Raw genomic sequence first — 18,324 nt, forward strand, 5'->3', positions numbered from 1 at the left:
CATCTCCTACCTACTAGCCTCATCCTGCCCCCTTGACCTGTCCATCCTCCCTGGACTGACGTATCCCTTCCCTAACTCCCCACCTACACTCACCTTTACTGGCTCCATCCCCACCTCTTTGACCAGTCTGTCTTCTCTCCACCTATCTACTCTTTTATCCATCTTCCATCTGCCTCCCTCTCTCTCTCTATTTATTTCAGAACCCCCTTCCCCTCCCCCATTTCTGAAGAAGGGTCTAGGCCTGAAACGTCAGCCTTCCTGCTCCTCTGATGCTGCTTGGCTTGCTGTGTTCATCCAGCTCTACACCTTGTTATCTCAGATTCTCCAGCATCAGCGTTCCCACTATCTCTGACAGTATGTATTATTTAATTTTTGACTGTGATCTGATTCAGGAGGAAAACATTGTTTATTTTTTATTGTTTATTTTAGTGTTTGTTAAATACATCAGAAAGGGTGTTGGGGCAGTAGAACAGAGTCATCTAAATATGATTAAGGGTATTAAATCACTCTAGAGATTCACTGAACTTAAAGAAAATGTTAAGTTCTTACCATATTCCTCTTGATTACATTTAAAAAAAGATATTCAATGTGAGGAAGTCAAATCATGCATTTATTTTCAAATATGTGATCCTGACAATCATTGTTGAAGTATAATACTGATGAGGTACGTATTGTTATAATAAGAATCTCATTTCTGATGTTGCATGTACTTAAATATAATTGCAGGCTGCCAAACATTCAACTATGTATGAAGGCAAAAAATTCTATTTTACCAGTACTGTCACAACTCGCAGTGTCACTCCTTCCATACTATTTTCCAGTTTTTGATCAACAAGAGAACCATTCAATCCAGTGGTTGGACTCCAAAGACCTAGCTAAATGGGGAATACAAACATATTTTATTAAAATAATGCAATTAACTTTAATTATAGCATAATTATACTCTTTTACTTCCCTAAAGATCCATGCATTTCACAGCTCATTATATCAACGTGAAAACAGTGAAACTGTAATTAATATAACTATCCTTTGAAAATATAAAATTGCAGTCAATTTTGTTGCTGTTACAACACACTGAAGATTATACTGGATGTTATAAGGATTGAAGCAAAAAGTGGCACACCAGAATTATTCTGCTACTGAAATGATGGTATGTTTAATTGCTAGCCTACCCCTATAAAGCCACTTAATTATTATTAGTGTAACCTGACACATCTTGAGAGGATAATTGTTTTTTTTGTCCCCTTTTACAAAGTAATTTTGAAAACACTACCAGTTAATAGTCAGGACCTCTAGCTGTTCTGTTAAATCTATTCCAAGATTAATGAATAAGATATTTAAGCTAATTAATGCAAGTGTGACAGTTTGAAATATTTCGATCATTTTAAACGTAATATTTTTTATAGCCTGAAGATGCCTAAATGCTTAAAGTAGTTGCTGTGCCACTTTGGAGGGTGGATTTTCAATCATGATAGACAACCACATCTCATAAAAACATTTACTCCTTATTTCTAATTCTAAACAGTAAAAACCAAATTTTCCACTTGCACACAGCAGGGAGGGAGCGATAGTGCCAGATGTCTTGAGTACTGATGCAATTTCTGCAGTCAAACGTACTTGAATTCTTATTTCCTGGAGATGCAAGTACACAAGATTGAAAGCTCAATTGATTGGTTGGGGTCATGCGTTGGTGAAAGATGTAAAGAAATAGCAGGCTTTCGCAGAACCTAAAGACTTGCAACAGTTAAATACACCATTGGTAGACTTGTGCTTTCCAATCTACTGTATCTGATGCCTGTATATGTGACAAGAAGTAAATGGGCCGGATTGTCCATACAACGTCACAAGAAGTGTAACAAGCAGCATTAGGCATATCTGCCGTGAAGTGACTGATATTCTCATGATTTTCAATGTGTTAGCCCACATAACATATACCATTGACAGCTGGGTTTGTGGTAAGACTGATATCTAGACATTTACTAACAACTAACTATGACACTAATATTATATCTCAGATTTACATATACAGTCTAGGTTATACATATTTTCCAATAAACCTGTTTCAAGGTGGGTCTCAAACCCAGGCCTCCTGGTCTAGAGGGAGTCTTTAGATTTTTTTAGAAGTGCCATTTCGGAAGATTTGATAGGTATAGGCGATCAGTTCTAACTGTCTTTCACCTGCCTTCAGTAAAATCACATTCTGCATCTTTGCAATGACATCTGTGCACAAATTGGTCAATATTTTCATCTAGCCTTTGGTATTCTAACATTAATTCGAACCTTTGAATTCTAAAGGACTCTTCTAGGACTCGCACAATCTTGGTTGGATCTTGCAGTCAACATTCAAAATGCTGGAAAGTTTACTTCTTCTCAATCTTTCCTCCCAAAGTGATCAGAATTTTGACAGACTGTCTCACCTTGTGGTCTGTTAATTTACATAGTTAAGATTCAGTCTTTCCCTGAATCATTCTGACAAAATATGAATGGAGAGTCAACCCATGTTTCGTTATTTGCTTTTCATCCTAAACCATGCTGCCTTGCGCTGTTGAAAAATTACAATTTGTAAAATTTACTTTAAGACCAGTTGGCTTCTCTTCATTTTATTTCTTGCTGTAGTTGTTTTAAAAGCAGCAGCTTTATGCCTGTAGGTGTGATCATGCCAAAAGAGTGAGTTGTGACATCATGTGCAACTTGTTTTTTATCACCTTTTTCAGGAGTAAGATGCCAAAATCAAATATGTTTTGACACAGTTATAGGCTTTTATTAAAAAAAAATGAAAACATGTTATGTAGTGTTGTTTCCCCTCAGTTTTGTTCTAGGAGCACTTTAGTGGGTTGGAGCTGTCCTTCAGCACATTTTGAAACTCCTATTTTAAATTTGGGTCAGCTGCAGGCTTTTCTTAAAGAGCAAGAGAGAAGGAAACAAAATTTTACAGCTTCAGTACAGTTGTGGACTTTAACCTTGGTTGCCAGTAAGAGGTTCAACTTTAAACACAGATATCCAACGGGTGATTGTTACAAGAAGAACTTTTCACAACTTTGACTGTTGAAATTTTACTTCAGCCTTGAATATCCACTTGCTGTCACCTGCGAATATGTGTTTGCTGTTACTTTGCAGCCACTGTAATGTCTTTGTGATTATTAATTTGATAGTCCATGTAACATATACCACAAAGTATTGGATTCATGTTGGAACAGACAATTATTAACAATAAATCATGTAGACTAATATTACATCTCAGACTTACACATTCAGTCTAGGTTATATGCTTACTTAGATTACTTATATTACATACAATTGATTGGCTGACTAACTGACTAATGACAAACTAACTGAATGTACCTCTTATACTAGAACACCACATGTCATGATGTCAGCCAGCTATCTTAAAAGTATAGTACTTCCTGAGATCTGTGCAATAATACAACAACAGTGACCCCTTCTCACAAGAGGGTCATATAAAAACATCATCCATCTATCACATACATTCTTGCTATCTCCAGTTATAAAAAAAAGCAGATTAGGATTGAGAGTATCCTTTTCACATACTGATCTCAAGGGGAAGCAGAGTTAGTAGGAAGCAGTAGGCCTCCATACTCTATTAACTATATTCAAACAACTTTAATGGAGGTTCCTTTGAATAGATGAATAAATGAGACTTTGTGAGTTTTTAGTACAGTGAATGTGCTGTATATGATGATATCTCTATGGAGACAAGGGCGAAATTGTATATAGAAGTGTTGATACACTGGTTGGCTGTGGAATTCAAAAGAAGTGTTCCTGTGTAAAAACACCAAGATTATCTTTTGCAGTTGGTGATGGGTTCTCTTTTACAACCCATGAATTATTGATAAAAACATGAGAAGTAGGAGCAGGAGTAAGCCATTCAGCCCCTCAAGCCTGCATCACAATTCAAGAAGATCATGGCTGATTTGCCATAGAACTCAACTCCTCTTTCCTGCCAGTTCATCGTTGCCCTCAGTTCCCTGATATTTCAAATATTCAACTAACTCCTTCTTAATTACATTCTATGACCTTGCCTCCATCGCTGTCTGGTGCAGATAATTCCAGACATTCACTGCCCTCTGAGAGAAGAACTTCCTTTGCCTCTCATTTTTAAATGATTGTCCTCTTATTTTGTAACTAGGTGCCTTAGTTTGATTATCCTTACTAGTGGAAGCTGCTTCTCAACATCTACCTTGTCAAGCCCCCTTAGAACCTTACATCTTGCAATAAGATCATCCCTTCTTCTAGACACTACTGCAGAAGCCTGTTTAGCTGTTCTTGATAATTCACCCCTTACATTTAAAGAATCAGCCTAGTGAATTCCTTTTGAACTGCCTTCAATGCCAGTGCATTTTTTCTTAAACTGTACAAAGTACCATAGATGCAGCCTCACCAACACACTGAATTGTTGTAACAAACCTTCCCTACTTATAAACTTCAAACCCCTCGCAATAAAGGTCAAAATTGCATTTGGCTTCTTCATTACTTGCTGCACCTGAATGTTAATGGTTTTATGTTTATTGCACAGAGCACCCAGATCCCTTTTCACTGCACTACTTTGTGTTGTCTCTCTCCATTTGAATAATAGTCTGCGTTTTGATTCCTCTTAACAAAGTGCATGACCTCATAGTTTCCCACATAAAACTCTATATTTGTCAGGTTGTTGTCTATTCACTTCACCCTAATGATATCCCTTCGCAGGTTCCTTATGTTCACCCAGATATTTTTGCATCATCAGTAAATCTGGACAAATTACACTCTGCCCCCTCTTCCAAGTGACAATTATTTGTTATCTATATTAGAAATGCTACGTAGGACTGACTGTTGTGGTACTCAAACCCATTAATCCTGACTCTCTATCTTCTGTGTGTTAAGCCAACCTCAATCCATATTAGTACATTATTCTCAAAATTCTGGGCTCCCACCTTCTGCAATAAACTTTTAGGTGGCACCTTGTCAGATACCTTTGGGAAATCTAAATATACACATCTGCCAGTTCCCCATTATCAACTGTAATTGTTAAATCCTCAAAGAATCCCAGCAAACTTGTCAAACATGATGCCCTTTCACAAAACCATGATATCTCTGTTGATTGCATTAAGCTTTGCTAAATGTCATGGCATTTCTTCCTTAATAATGGACCCTAGCATTTTCCAAACAACATAAAGGCTAACTGGTTGATAGTTTCCTGCTTTCCATCTTCATCCATTCCGACACAGGGGAGTCAATATTAGTGGTTTTCCAAACAACTGGAACGCTCCCAGAATTCAGTGAGTTCTGAAATATTTTGACCAATGCTTCCACCATTTCTCCCATAGTTTTGTCAAATATTTTGTCCCTAGTAATAGACTGTTACAAGATCTTTTCTCCCATGAGCACTTTGCTTATCTGCTATTTTTGGGATGTTTATCATGTCTTCTACCATGAAGACCAATGAAAAATATTCATTTAAATTATCTGCCATTTCCTTATTCCCATTATTAATTCCCTAGTTACATCCTTCAAGAGTCTCATACTTAATTTTCTTTTTCTGTATCCATAGAGATTATTGTTGTTTGTTTTTCATATCGCTTGTCAATTTATTTTCCAAATCAAGTTTTCCTTCTTTTTCAATGTTTTAGTTATCCTCTACTCATCCCTAAAAAAAACCTTCCAATCCTCTGGCCTTTGCCTATCATGGGTGGTCCTTTGCACACATTGAACCCTCTTTTTTGACTGGAATAAATTTTTGCTGATCAGCATGAATTATCTGCTTAAATGTCTGCCGCTGCTCTTCTGCTGACTTTCCCCTTGATCCTTTCTCCCTTCCCATTTTAGACAATTCTTTCTTCATTCCTCTGTAATTCCCCTTATTGAGTTAATCTCCCTCAAACTGAATTTGAAAATCAGAGCTATGATCACTTCCCACAAGAGGATTCTTAAGCACAAGATCTCTTATAGATCCCATCTCCTTACACTTCATTAGATATAATGTTCTTAGGTCTGCCTTTTCTTGGATAGGTTCTATAACATACTGCTTGAAGAACAATCTGTGACATACCCTACAAATTTGACTCCGTGTTATGTTTGCCCATGTGATTTCTTCAGTCAATATGTGGATTAAAAGCACCCATGACCATAGTGCCCATCTTACACGCCTCCTTCATTTCCCAATTTATACTTTGCTCTAACGAGATGCAGCTCTTCAAGGGCCTATAGATAACTCCCTTGTGTGAATTCTTTTCTTTGCGATTCTTTGCTTTCACCCAAACCGATTCTACTTTACAATGTATTGCACCTATATCCCTCCTCAGAAACAAATCTAATCTGTCTCCTTTTCCTTCTGTTTTCTCTTCTGGAATGTCAAATCCCCTTGAATATTGAATTCCCAGTTTTGATAACTCTGTTACCACATCTCTATAACAGCTATCAAGTCAAATTCATTCATTTCTATTTGTGCCATCAACTCATCTGTCTTGTGTGCATTCAGACAAAGAGCCTTAAGCTTTGATTTTTTACCAGTATTAATGACATAGGTTCTAATTTATGTTACATTCTTGCTCACATATTTTCTACCCCTTCCTGTCACCCTCTTCACTCCCCTGCACCTCTGCTCTCTCATTTCTTTTGATTCTTTTCTAAAATTCCCCTTAGTTGAACCCTACAGCCTCTAATAACTAGTTTAAAGTCTTGTCTCCCAACCGAGTTATAACTTACGCTAAGACAGTGGTGTCAGCATGGTTTGAATGAAACCAATCCCAATGGAACAGCTATCTTCTTCCCTGGTAGTTATGCCAGTGCACTATGAATCAGAACTCAGTTCTCCCACACTGATCTTTGAACAATGTATATACTCTTTGAACTTATTTACTCTGTGCCAATTTGCACCTTTCTATCTCTGATTTTTAATATAGCCCCAAGCTGCTCAAAATGCCTCAGAAGAACCTATTTCCTGGTCCTCCTATATTATTGGTACCTATGTTGTCATACAACTGTATCCCACCTCTGCCACTCAAAGTTCCTCTCAAGTCCAGAAGAAATGTCTTGAACCTTGCCACCAGGTAGGCAACAAAACCTTCAGTATTTGCTGCAGGGAACAGTATCTAATCCCTCAGTCAAGCAATCCCATATTTTGACTACATTTGTCTGTTTTCCCATCACTTGAATGGCACTCTGGACAATGGTGCTACGGTCAGTTCACTCATCCTCCTTTCAGTTGTTCCCTCATCCACACCAGGTACAAAAACCTCATACCAGATAAGGGTACTACTGAGGCTACTTAAAAGCTAAATTCTTCTGCTGACCTTTGGTGCGTCCTTTATCTGAGGTGTCTGTGAGGTAACAGCAATTAATAAACAAATGCAATCCTGAAATCCAAGTGCAACTACATTTCAGGGAACTATTAGCTTGATGTTTAGAAGTGAAGCTGGCAAATTACAAGCAGAAACGTGATTCTGGTGAATGTACGGATCATGCTATATTGATGATCAGCTCATATCCTGAATACCAGACAGGTTGTGCTCACAAATAATTCAGCAGGTTTCACTCTACATTTTCATAACTGTCACTTAGATTCAAATAAATTGTTGTATATTTAAAGAAAAGAAAAAGATCAGTTGTGATTGTGTGTTCATAATTGGCATCATTTAACAATCAAGTCCATTGTTTTGAACAGAGCTTTTAAATTTTGTATTGAATTTGTCTGTGAATGTTGTTCAAATTATAATTGTCTTTGAAACGTCAATGAATTGTTAAAGTGTTAAAGTTGTTAAAGTGCCATTGAGTTTAACGAACGTAAACAGAAAATATATACTTTTGGTGAAATAACTTCCTGCCCTCCTTATTCAGGATTACATTAAGTGATAGTAAAAACTGCATTCCTTTTAGAAGTGAGTTCTTCCTGGGAACCCTTACAAAGAGATGCACTATTACGCCAGACACCCTTTCTTCTAGAAAAAGGCTGCAATAATTTCAAACCATTTTGGTCCAAAATGCACTAAAACAACAATGTCATGTGAAAAAGCTGTTGCTTCTGTGGCATCTGGATGATGGCTAAACAGATGTAGTCCTTTCCTTCCTTATAATCTTTTCTGACTAGTGGTTGAGTTAGTCCACCTTATCATTACCTTTGAAGATTCAAATCAGTTTGACTGTCTACTGCACTAAAGTTTAAACAAGGAGCCAGCTACTTACTTAATCTCTTAGGGTTGCAATGTTGTGTTTAAAATTTCTTAAGTGTCATTTGGATATATATTTTAAAAAAAATTTACAGCTTGTGATTTCTTAAGATGTAACTTGGGTTCCTATAATCAGATCTGCAGTTCCAAAGCTTGTATGAACAGTACTTGTAGAAATTATATCAAATTTGCTTGAGTTGAAGTTTGCAGCTATTGTTAGCTTCATATTCATTGATCCCAAAAGTTCAAACAATTTGTTATACGTGCTAATGTTCATACTTCAGAATCCTGATGCTGATATATTCAGAGTTCACAAGGTTAGGAAACCTCCAATGATTTGCTCAGTCATGAAGCATCAGTACTACGTTCATTTTGAGGATGTTAAAAGTCAATGTGTGCCCTGGAATGTCAATTTGCCCTTGAATTATCAGTAAAATATCATTATCCAACGATGGGGCAGTTTCAAAAAAAAAATTCCAGAACTGATCTTCAAGAGACAAAATCATGACTTTGGCCTGATCACAGAATCACTACAGTGTGGAAGCAGGCCATCTGGCCCATCAAGTCCACACTGACCCACTGAAGAGTATCCCACCCAGACCCACCTCCCTACCCTATCCCTGTATTTCCCATTGCTAATCCACCTAGCCTGCACACTATAGGCAATTTAGCATGGCCAATCTGCCTAATATGCACATCTTTGGACTGTGGGAGGAAATCCACACAGACATAGGGAGAATGTGCAAACTCTGCACAGACAGTCACCCAAGGCTGGAATCAAACTTGGGTCCCCGGCACTGTGAGGCAGCCAACCACTGAGCCATGATGCCACCCTAAATCTGCCAGTAAGAAGTCCCTGGTCCTGAGTTTATTGCTTCATGTAAATGGTCTTAGATGCTTTACTTCCATCAGGTCACCGACGTGGAGGTCCAGAGGAAACTATAGGTACATCAGGCTCTCAGCTAATTGCTGCCTGTCCTGTTGGAATCACACCAAGGTTACAATGCGAACATTCTGGCCAATGCTTAGGCCAAGCAGCATCAAAGGAGTGGGAAAGAAAGAAGGGTCCCGACCTGAAATGTCAACTTTCCTACTTCTTTGATGCTGCCTGAACTGCAGTGTTCCTCCATCTCCACGCTGTGTTATTCTGACTCCAGCATCGGCAGTTCTTATTATTTCTGGCCAATACTTATATTTTTGTGATTTGTGTTGTTTTTGTGACTTTATTTAAAGAAATAGCTCTCAGGTCAAATCTAGATGAAGAAAGCTCTGAATCGTCAATTTCATCTTCCCTGCAGACGAATGTCCACCTGATTTGGTCATGTGGTCATGAATATAACCCAGACCAAATTATGCAGCTATTAGTATCGCAACACTACTGCTTCACTTGTACAGAATCATCCGACTATGAATAGGTGTTTCTTCAACCCTTTGAAAATTATACTGAAAATTGTATGGGTAAACTCAGGTATAATGTACCTCTTGTCTCTTTTTGCCCTTTAATCTCCTTCAGTTACGACATTACAATTAGCAAGTATGTCTGTAAAATCTACACAAAGGCATCAACAAGATAATTAATACCATGGTTGGAAAGATGATGTGTCGAGGTAATTCTTGTTATTTTCTGGAACACACATCTATAAATGTACATTTTCCAACAGGGAACAGTAATTGGATAGACAGTTGTTAGAAGTGGGAGCTGTGGCTAAGTTTTCACCTTCCTAGTGGAGGAGCAGTGAAGCAATACATCCTGTCACAGTATGGCAGCAAGATTACTTTTTTTCATAGCTTTGTATCATGGATCACGATGCAATTATTCATTGGCTAATTGCAAGAATCAATTCTATACTTGTACTCTGCCTCTTTTCGTAGTCCAATTATGGTGAAATCCGCATTTTTCTTTTGTAAACGCTTGATCTGTTTGAACCACACATGGATGCATTAAATTCTCTCAGCTTTTTTTAAGCCAGTGAACTTTTCAACTCTGTGAAATTTCATCAGCTGAGCTGAACTTGGTGGAGCCCATTTTTGCATTTATATTGTGCCTCAAATGTAAAGTTCCAATGGTTCTTCAAAGGAGTATGGTCAAAGTTTTACACAAAACTGGATACATATTAGAAAGGTATTAGAAGACATGAGCAAAGTCAAAGAGGTAGGTCAATTTTAAAGCGTATCTTAAAGAAAGTAGATATTGAAATGCAGAGAGACTTAAGGAAAGGAATCAGAGCTTTAATGTTTTCACAGCTGTAGATACAGCCATTAATGTAGCAATTAAAATCTATGATGCTCTAGAGGCCAGAATTTGGAGAGCATAGATGTCCTGAAAGATGGCCCAATTAGAATAGAGATAGGAACAAAGTGAGAGTTTAGTGTATGTGGACGAAGCAGCCTTAGGGTCCAGGGATGCAGATTAGCTGAAGAGTACAAGTTCTCTTCTTCCCATTGCCTCCCCTTACATTTGCTCAAAGTCAGCTACATTTCTAACTTCTTCCTGTTTTAACAAAAAGGCCTGATTTGAAACTCTACCTTGGATCCTATCGTCTCAGATGCTGCCAGACCTACTCAGCATTTCTTCCATTTTCTGTTTTTAAATAGCGAGAATGTGGGTGGACAGCCAGAAATGCATTTGGAAACTGCGTTTGTTGTTGGCACTAAAGACAATTGCTGTAAATTTATGATGTGCATCAGTCATCAGGTATACTAAGAGACAATAAGAGACTAAGCTAGAGTCCTAGGCTAACCACACAAACATATGTCGACTGTGGCATGGCTCACACAATATAAAGGGCTACAAAGCGAAGTCGAGTAGAATCGCTGACAACGATACATCCCTCCCCAATGTGATCAAAGCATTCTCTGTTTGCTTTGAACGGAAAATCAGTGAAATGATGTCACCTGCTCTGACAGCCTTGGGTGTACCTGTCACCACCACAGACATCACAGATCAGTCTTCTTGAGGGTGAACCCACGGAAAGTGACTGGCCCAGGTAGAGTCCCTGGCCATGCACTCAGATCCTGCACAGACCAGCTAGCAGGAGTATTCGTAGATATCTTTAACCGCGGCTTGCTATGATGTGAGGTTCACACCCGCTTCAAGAAGACCACTATCATCCCGGTGCCAAAGAAAAATCAGGCAACGTCCCTTAATGACTACCGCCCAGTGGCTCTGACAGCCATTATAATGAAGTGCTTCGAGAGGTTAGTATTGGCACATGTCAACTCCAGCCACCCAGATTGTTTTGATACACTACAATTCGTCTTCCGTTGTAATAGGTCCACGTCACAGGCATTCTCCCTGGCCCTACACTTATCCCTGGAACTTCTAGATAACAAGGCCACCTACATCAGACTCCTACTTATTGAATTTAGCTCCACCTTCAACACCATAATTCCAACAAAATTCATCCCCAAACTCCGAGACCTAGGATCCAACTCCCCCTGTTGCAACTGTATCCTCAACTTCCTGACCTGCAGACTGCAAACAGTGAGGATTAGCGACAACACCTCCTGCACAATAATCCTCAACACCTGTGCCCCGCAAGTCTGCGCACTCAGACACTTACTATATTCCTTATACACTCGTGACTGTGTGGCCAAATTCAGCTCTAACTCCATTTACAAGTTTGCTGATGACACCACTGTAGTGGGTTGGATCTCAAACAATGACGAGATAGAGTACAGAATGAGATTGACGGCTTAGTGGCATTGCATAAAGACAACAATCTTTCCCTCAATGTCAGAAAAATGAAAGAGTTGCTCATCAACTTCAGGAAGCCAAGTGGAGAACATGCCCTTGTCTGTATCAATGGTGTTGAGGTGGAGGTGGTCAAGAGCTTTAAGTTCCTAACAGTAAATATCACCAACAATCTAACCTGGTTGATCCATATAGACGCTATTTCCTCAGAAGGCTAAGGAAATCCGGCATGTCCGCAATTACTCATCAATTTTTATAGATGCACCATAGAAAGCATTCTATCCAGATGCATCACAGCTTGGTATGGCAACTGCTCTGTCCATGACCACAAGAAATTACAGAGAGTTGTGAATGCAGCCCAGTCCATATGAAAACCAGCCTTCCTTCCATTAACTCCGTCCATACTTCCCACTGTCTTGGGAAAGCAGCCAACATAATCAAGGACCTCTCCTATTTTGGTTATACTCTCTTCCACCGTCTTCAGTCAGGCAGAAGATACACGCTTCTTCCCCGCTGTTGTCAGACTTACGAATGGTCCTCTCAATAAGAGTTGATCTTTCCCTGCACTTACTCTTTACCTGAAACACTCTATTCTGCATTTCATTGCATTACCCTGATACATGTATACATTACATATATAAGGTATGCTTCGCTTGGATAGCATGCAAAACATTACTTTTCACTGTATCTTGGTACATGTGACAATAATGAATCAAATCAAATCAAAGTACTTGCCACTGAATTTGAATTAAACAACATCAGGCTTAATTTTTACTATTTAATAAACTTGGATACTGGGGCTACTTTGTCAACATAAAATTGGTGAAGTTGTCAGGCTAAGGACAGATTTTCAAGTTTAGAAACGATGATTATTATCACACATGGGGAAAGTATAGTAGTCACAGTGTGTCTCCAGGAAGATTAGAGCAGAAGGAGACCATTTTCTGGGCACAGAAGAAACTCAGGGAAGGTCCAAAGGTCCTGGGGAATAAATGCTCTTCAGTGATATTTTGAAAAGTGAAGAATTGGGCACAAGTCATATGTCACCCTGGATGTGCTGAACATTTCAGATGTCAGAGAAAGTTTCATGTCAGCTCATATTTACAGTGCACAGGATATAATTCCTGAGCTATCCCAACAGATATTCCAAACATGCCACTTGACATGTGGGAGGGAAATGGAAAATCAATCATCACTCTTCCTCCATCTGAAAATAAGCAGAATGTGCAACAAGGGACGTAATCCTCGTAAAGATTCCTCATGGGTTGAATCACCTTAGTTCCTCTCAGGACATCATCAAAATGTAGTAAAATTATAATTGGAAACTACTATTCCATTTTATTTGAGCTTTATTTAATAACCATTAGGTGAAGGTGCAGCTGATGGAAAAGGGCATAAGGAAATTGTGTTTTATGAAAACAAAGAGCTGTAGCAATCAAAATTCAGGGAGAAATGCATTAATAAAACAAGCATGGTATAAAATCCCGTATTAATTCCAGAGCACAAAATAATGCTTACACGTTGAATCCCTCTATCCTTTTCCTCACTGTAACTGGTACCAAGAATTTCAAACAGAACATTGGTATTTGTCCCATCATCCCTAAAATTGAGTATTCCAGTTAATCCACTCACTTTCCCCTATAAATGAAAGCAAAAATACACTTAAGATTTGACATTAAAGCCCATAAAACAACAAATCTAAATATAAGGGAAAAGTAGCAACAAAATAACATGTTATTTCTTAGATTTTTATTTAGAATTCATTTCATTGTGGAACCAACAGACATCTCCTTACATTACTTGTAATAAATCAAATGAGCCATCAATTTTTAAGAGATCGTTTTGCTAAACTGGGCAGAATTTCAGACCCACTGATTTACATTGCCTGGAAAACGCAAACACTGTTCTATTACTTTTTTCACAAATTTTATTGATTTTTAAGAAAATAATCTATATATAGTTCTGTCATCTATTTATTTAAATTTTCTCCAATTTCTTTTTGTTTGAAATTGAATGTATACAGCAGGAAACATTGGTGTGTAGTAATCTCATATTTAGCAATTCTGGTTGGAGAATGCAAGAGGAATACGGTAGTACTCAGACAATCTGGACTTCAGACTACTGGGGCAGGGGTTGCCAACATTGTGAAAATGAAATTGAGGGTTTGTTAAGACTGTGAATTTGGAAACTCATATGTTTCTTAATGTCAGATGGAGGCAACAAAATTGCTCACTCAATGATTTACATTGTGTTTCTTTAATTGAAGTTGAATTTATGGGTAGAGGTAAGTTAGTGTGGTGGTGGGGTTGGGGATGGGGTTGGTGATGGCAGCTGGTGGAATTTAAGTTTAATGAATTCATAATTAAACAAGTATTGAATTGAAAGCTAATCTCAGAAGTCCTTATCTTGTCTGGCCTACAAAATGTAGTTGCCACTTAATTGCCCTCTGAAACCATCCAGCAAGCCACTCAGTTCAAAGCCATTTAGGAATGGACAATTAATGCTGGCCTTGCCAACACTGCCTTCATCCCAAAAAAAGAATAAAGAAAAATTGATATTAAGCCCATGAAATTCAGACTCAACACTGAGAATATAGATTACACAAAGTGAATAATGGAGCTGACGTTTTGGGCCTAGACCCTTCTAGGTCCGAAACGTCAGCCTTCCTGCTCCTCTGATGCTGCTTGGCTTGCTGTGTTCATCCAGCTCTACACCTTGTTATCTCAGATTCTCCCGCATCTGCAGTTCCTACTATCTCTGAATAATGGAGCTGTCTGGATTAAAGTCTGATTGGTATGAATCTGTGGATACAATTATGTCAGGTCATTGTATGACTGACATGTGAAATAAATTAGATTGTAATCTCCCAATGACAGCGTGGAATACTCTGCAGCATTGATTGGACTTAGATTACCTTAAATTTGTCTTCATATAATGCCTGAGCTGTTTCTTTCAAATTTTCTGAACTGATCTGTCAATTTAAAGGTTTTTAATTATAATCTGGATGCAATATTAAGTCATCATTAACGGACAACTATATTAGGTGAAAACAAGGTACATGTAGATCAAACAGATAGGATGCTAGAGAACTAATCAGTGTTGTTCCACAAATTACCATATATATTAAATGAAACTCGCCATGTTGTCATGATGGAATTTGAACTTCAGACTTCGGGGTTGAAAATCAAGTCCATAACTGTTACATTACCATTTTCTCAATCAGAGAATTTTATTTCTCAGTTAACATAATGTACTTTTTAAGATAAAAGGCAATATAAAAATCAGAGGAGCAGTACCATGCCAGTGAATACACATAAGCACGAAAGAACATTTGATGATTCACTCTCAATTAGTAGGATGAACCTGTTTTTTGCTTGTGCACAATTTAGGAAATCTTTGTTTATTTTTGGATGATTTTGGCTACAAATCAGTTTCTACATTCAACTGGCTTCTGACCTCTATGTGTCTTTCAAAATGTCAACAAGTATAGAATTGAACTTCACAAAATGGCTCAGGAGAATGCCTCAGGAGGGTCCGACAGGACTGCAAAATGGCTAACGTAATACCCCTGTTTAAGAAGGGAGGGAGGCAGAAGACAGAAAATTATAACCTAATCTCAGCCGTTGGTAAGATTTTAAGAGTCTGTTATTAAGGATGAGATTACAAAGTACTTGGAAGGGCATGGAAAATAGGGCTGAGTCAGCATGGCTTCACCAAAAGAAGGTTTTGCCTTAGATTTATATTAGAATTTTTCGAGGAGGTAACAAGCAAGCTAGACAAAGGAGAGTCAATTGACACGATCACTTGGGATTTCCAGAAGGCTTCTCACAAGGTGCCCCCCAGGAAGCTGCTCAATAAGACAAGAGTCCAAGGTATTAGTGGCATGGTATAGGCATGGAAAGAGGATTGGCTGATTTGCAGGACTGGGGAAAAAGGGGACTTTTTCGGGTTAGCAGCTGGTGACTAGTGGAGTTGTGCTTGGATCAGTGATGAGACCATAACTATTCATGTTACACATTAACAATCTGGATGAAAGAACTGAGGGCATTGTTGCTAAGTTTGCAAATGACACAAAAATAGGTAGAGGGGCAAGTAGTGTTGAAGAGGCAGAAAGACTGCAGAAGGACTTGGACAAGCTAGGAGAGTGGGCAAAGAAGTGGCAGATGGAATACAATATGCGGAAAAGTATGAGGTTATGCACTTTGATAAGAAGAATATAGTGTAAACTATTTCATAAATGGGGAAAGGTTTCAAAAATCTGAAGCACAAAGGGACTTAGAAGTCCTAATTCAGGATTCTCTTTGGATTAACATGCAGGTTCAGCTGGCTAGTAGGAAGGTGAATGCATTGTTTGTATTCACTTTGAGAGGGCTAGAATACAAGAGCAGGGATGTATTGCTGAGGGTGTATAAGACTCTGGTCAGACTGTTTTTGGAATATTCTGAGCAGTTTTGGGCCCTGGTTCTCAGGAAGGATGTGCTGGCTTTGGAGGGGTCCACAGGAGGTTCACAAGAATGATCCTAAGGTTAAAGGGCTTGTCATTACGAGGAGTGGCTGAGGACTGTAGGTCTGCATTCAATGGAGTTTAGAAGGATGAGCAGGGGATCTCATTGAAGCTTACAGAATACTGTAAGGCTAAGGTACAGTGGATGTGGTGAAGACATTTCAACTAGTAGGAGAGATTAGAACCTGAGGGAACAGCCTTAGAGCGAAGGGGTGATTCTTTAGAACTGAGATGAGGAGAATTTCTTCAGCCAGAGAGTGGTAAATCTGTGAAACTCATTGCCATAGAGGGGTTCGGAGGCAAGTCATTGAATGTATTTAAGACAGCGATAGATAGGTTCTTGATTAGTAAGGGGATCAAAGACAGAAGGCAGGAGAATGGGTTGAGAAGCACATCAGCCATGATTGAATAGCGGAGCAGACTCAATGGGCCAAATGACCTAATTCTGCTCTTATATCTTATGGTCTTATCCAGGGAGAAGCAACTTCTTCGACATTGAATAATATCAGATCTTTTGTAGTATTTTGTTAACCTTGAAATAAAATGTATGAATAGAATTGTTTGCAAGTATTTTGTCCTTTGTTATGTTATTAGAAAAAAACTGGCATAACATTCATTAAAAATCTCATTAATATTGCAGCTGCGTTGATCTAAAATGAATAAAAGGGCTGGTTTCACATTACATTTTATCACCTCTGTTAACTGTATTTACAGTTAATGACTAAATGACCTTGCAATTTTTTTCTGTGACTGTGGTTAGAATTTTGGGTATTGGATTATAATTCTGACATCTTAGACCATAGGAACAGAAGTCAGACCTTCAGCCTATTCAGCATGCCCTGCCATTTAATTCAATCATGGCTGATCAAACACCTCACTGCCATAACCCTGTATGTTACCAGAAATCAGAAATCTACTGATTTCTCCTTTAAATATGCTCAAAGACTGAGCTTTCACTGTCCCCTGTGGTAGAGTCAGGGTCAAATGAGGTTCTTGATTCTGCATAGTGTGGGAACCCAGACACCTGGCATTGATTTTCCCTTAATTTGCCAATCATTAGATAGAAGGCAGTCTTACAGTCAAAAGGACACCTTCCCAATTGACAGAAGGATAGGCTGGAGTGAGGGAGAAAGAGAGATCACACCACTTGCCCCCATAGTTACCCTGGATGGAACTGAAAACCTTTCCCTATTCTATTTATATTTAAAACATTTATCATTCGTAGTGTGGTGATGTCTGAATCTCTAGAAAAGCAGTATCAGCTTTAACATGAATATGATGCCGAGACTCGGGTATAAACCATGCTAAACTGAATAGCTCAACTGGGAATAGGCACATTCATAGACCAATAAAGCAATTGGCAGCTTTCTTTTTTATGATTCTTTCTTGGGATGTGAACATAACTGGCAAGGCCAGAATTTACTGTCATCTTTAATTGCCCCTGAAAAGCCGAGTGTTGGTTTGTTGTTAGATTACCAGAGAAGTGAGCAATCTCCATTGGAGTACCAGAAATAGAGTTTATTCTGTCTTATTAAAAATGTATTGGTTGGATACGTTACTATTACCTCCTGACATATTGCACCCTTGCCAGGATGTCTTGATGAATTTTAATGGCTGTTTCCTTGTACTTTTTGAAGGATAATTTATTAGTTGTTTGGAAGCCTGCATTCTTAGATAGGCCAGAAAAATATTATTGAGGTTTCTTTGTCCAGAAAATTTTATTTGATTGTTCATTTCTACTGTACTTTGAAAGGAGAAGCTCTGATACCTGCTTTACCAAGGCACTACTCATCAAATAATTTTTTAACACTTGTGATTCAATGTCGAATACTATCTCAGGTGTGGTGATGCTCAGGTTAAGTCATCACTGGTTCTCTCTCTCTAATGAGAGAGCAGTAATAGGGTCCAGCAGGACTATGATCACTTCACATTACTTCATTGTCAGATATGAAAATGAGTAAAGA

At 38.5% G+C, this 18,324-nt stretch overlaps 1 protein-coding gene across 1 annotated transcript in view; it reads right to left on the reverse strand.

Moving 5' to 3' along the window:
• Nucleotides 1-18,324, reverse strand: part of LOC109911032 (glutamate receptor ionotropic, delta-2-like) — a 477,476-nt gene that overhangs the window by 135,551 nt on the left and 323,601 nt on the right. Inside the window, exons 8-9 of the mRNA XM_048603965.1 lie at nt 13,375-13,494; nt 774-875 (exon numbers count right to left, since the gene is read on the reverse strand). Of these exons, the coding sequence (XP_048459922.1) occupies nt 774-875; nt 13,375-13,494 (222 nt within the window). The remainder of the gene's footprint in view (nt 1-773; nt 876-13,374; nt 13,495-18,324) is intronic.

This window comes from Rhincodon typus, chromosome 12 (genome assembly GCF_021869965.1).
Source record: "Rhincodon typus isolate 14 chromosome 12, sRhiTyp1.1, whole genome shotgun sequence".
Taxonomy (NCBI): Eukaryota; Metazoa; Chordata; class Chondrichthyes; order Orectolobiformes; family Rhincodontidae; genus Rhincodon; species Rhincodon typus.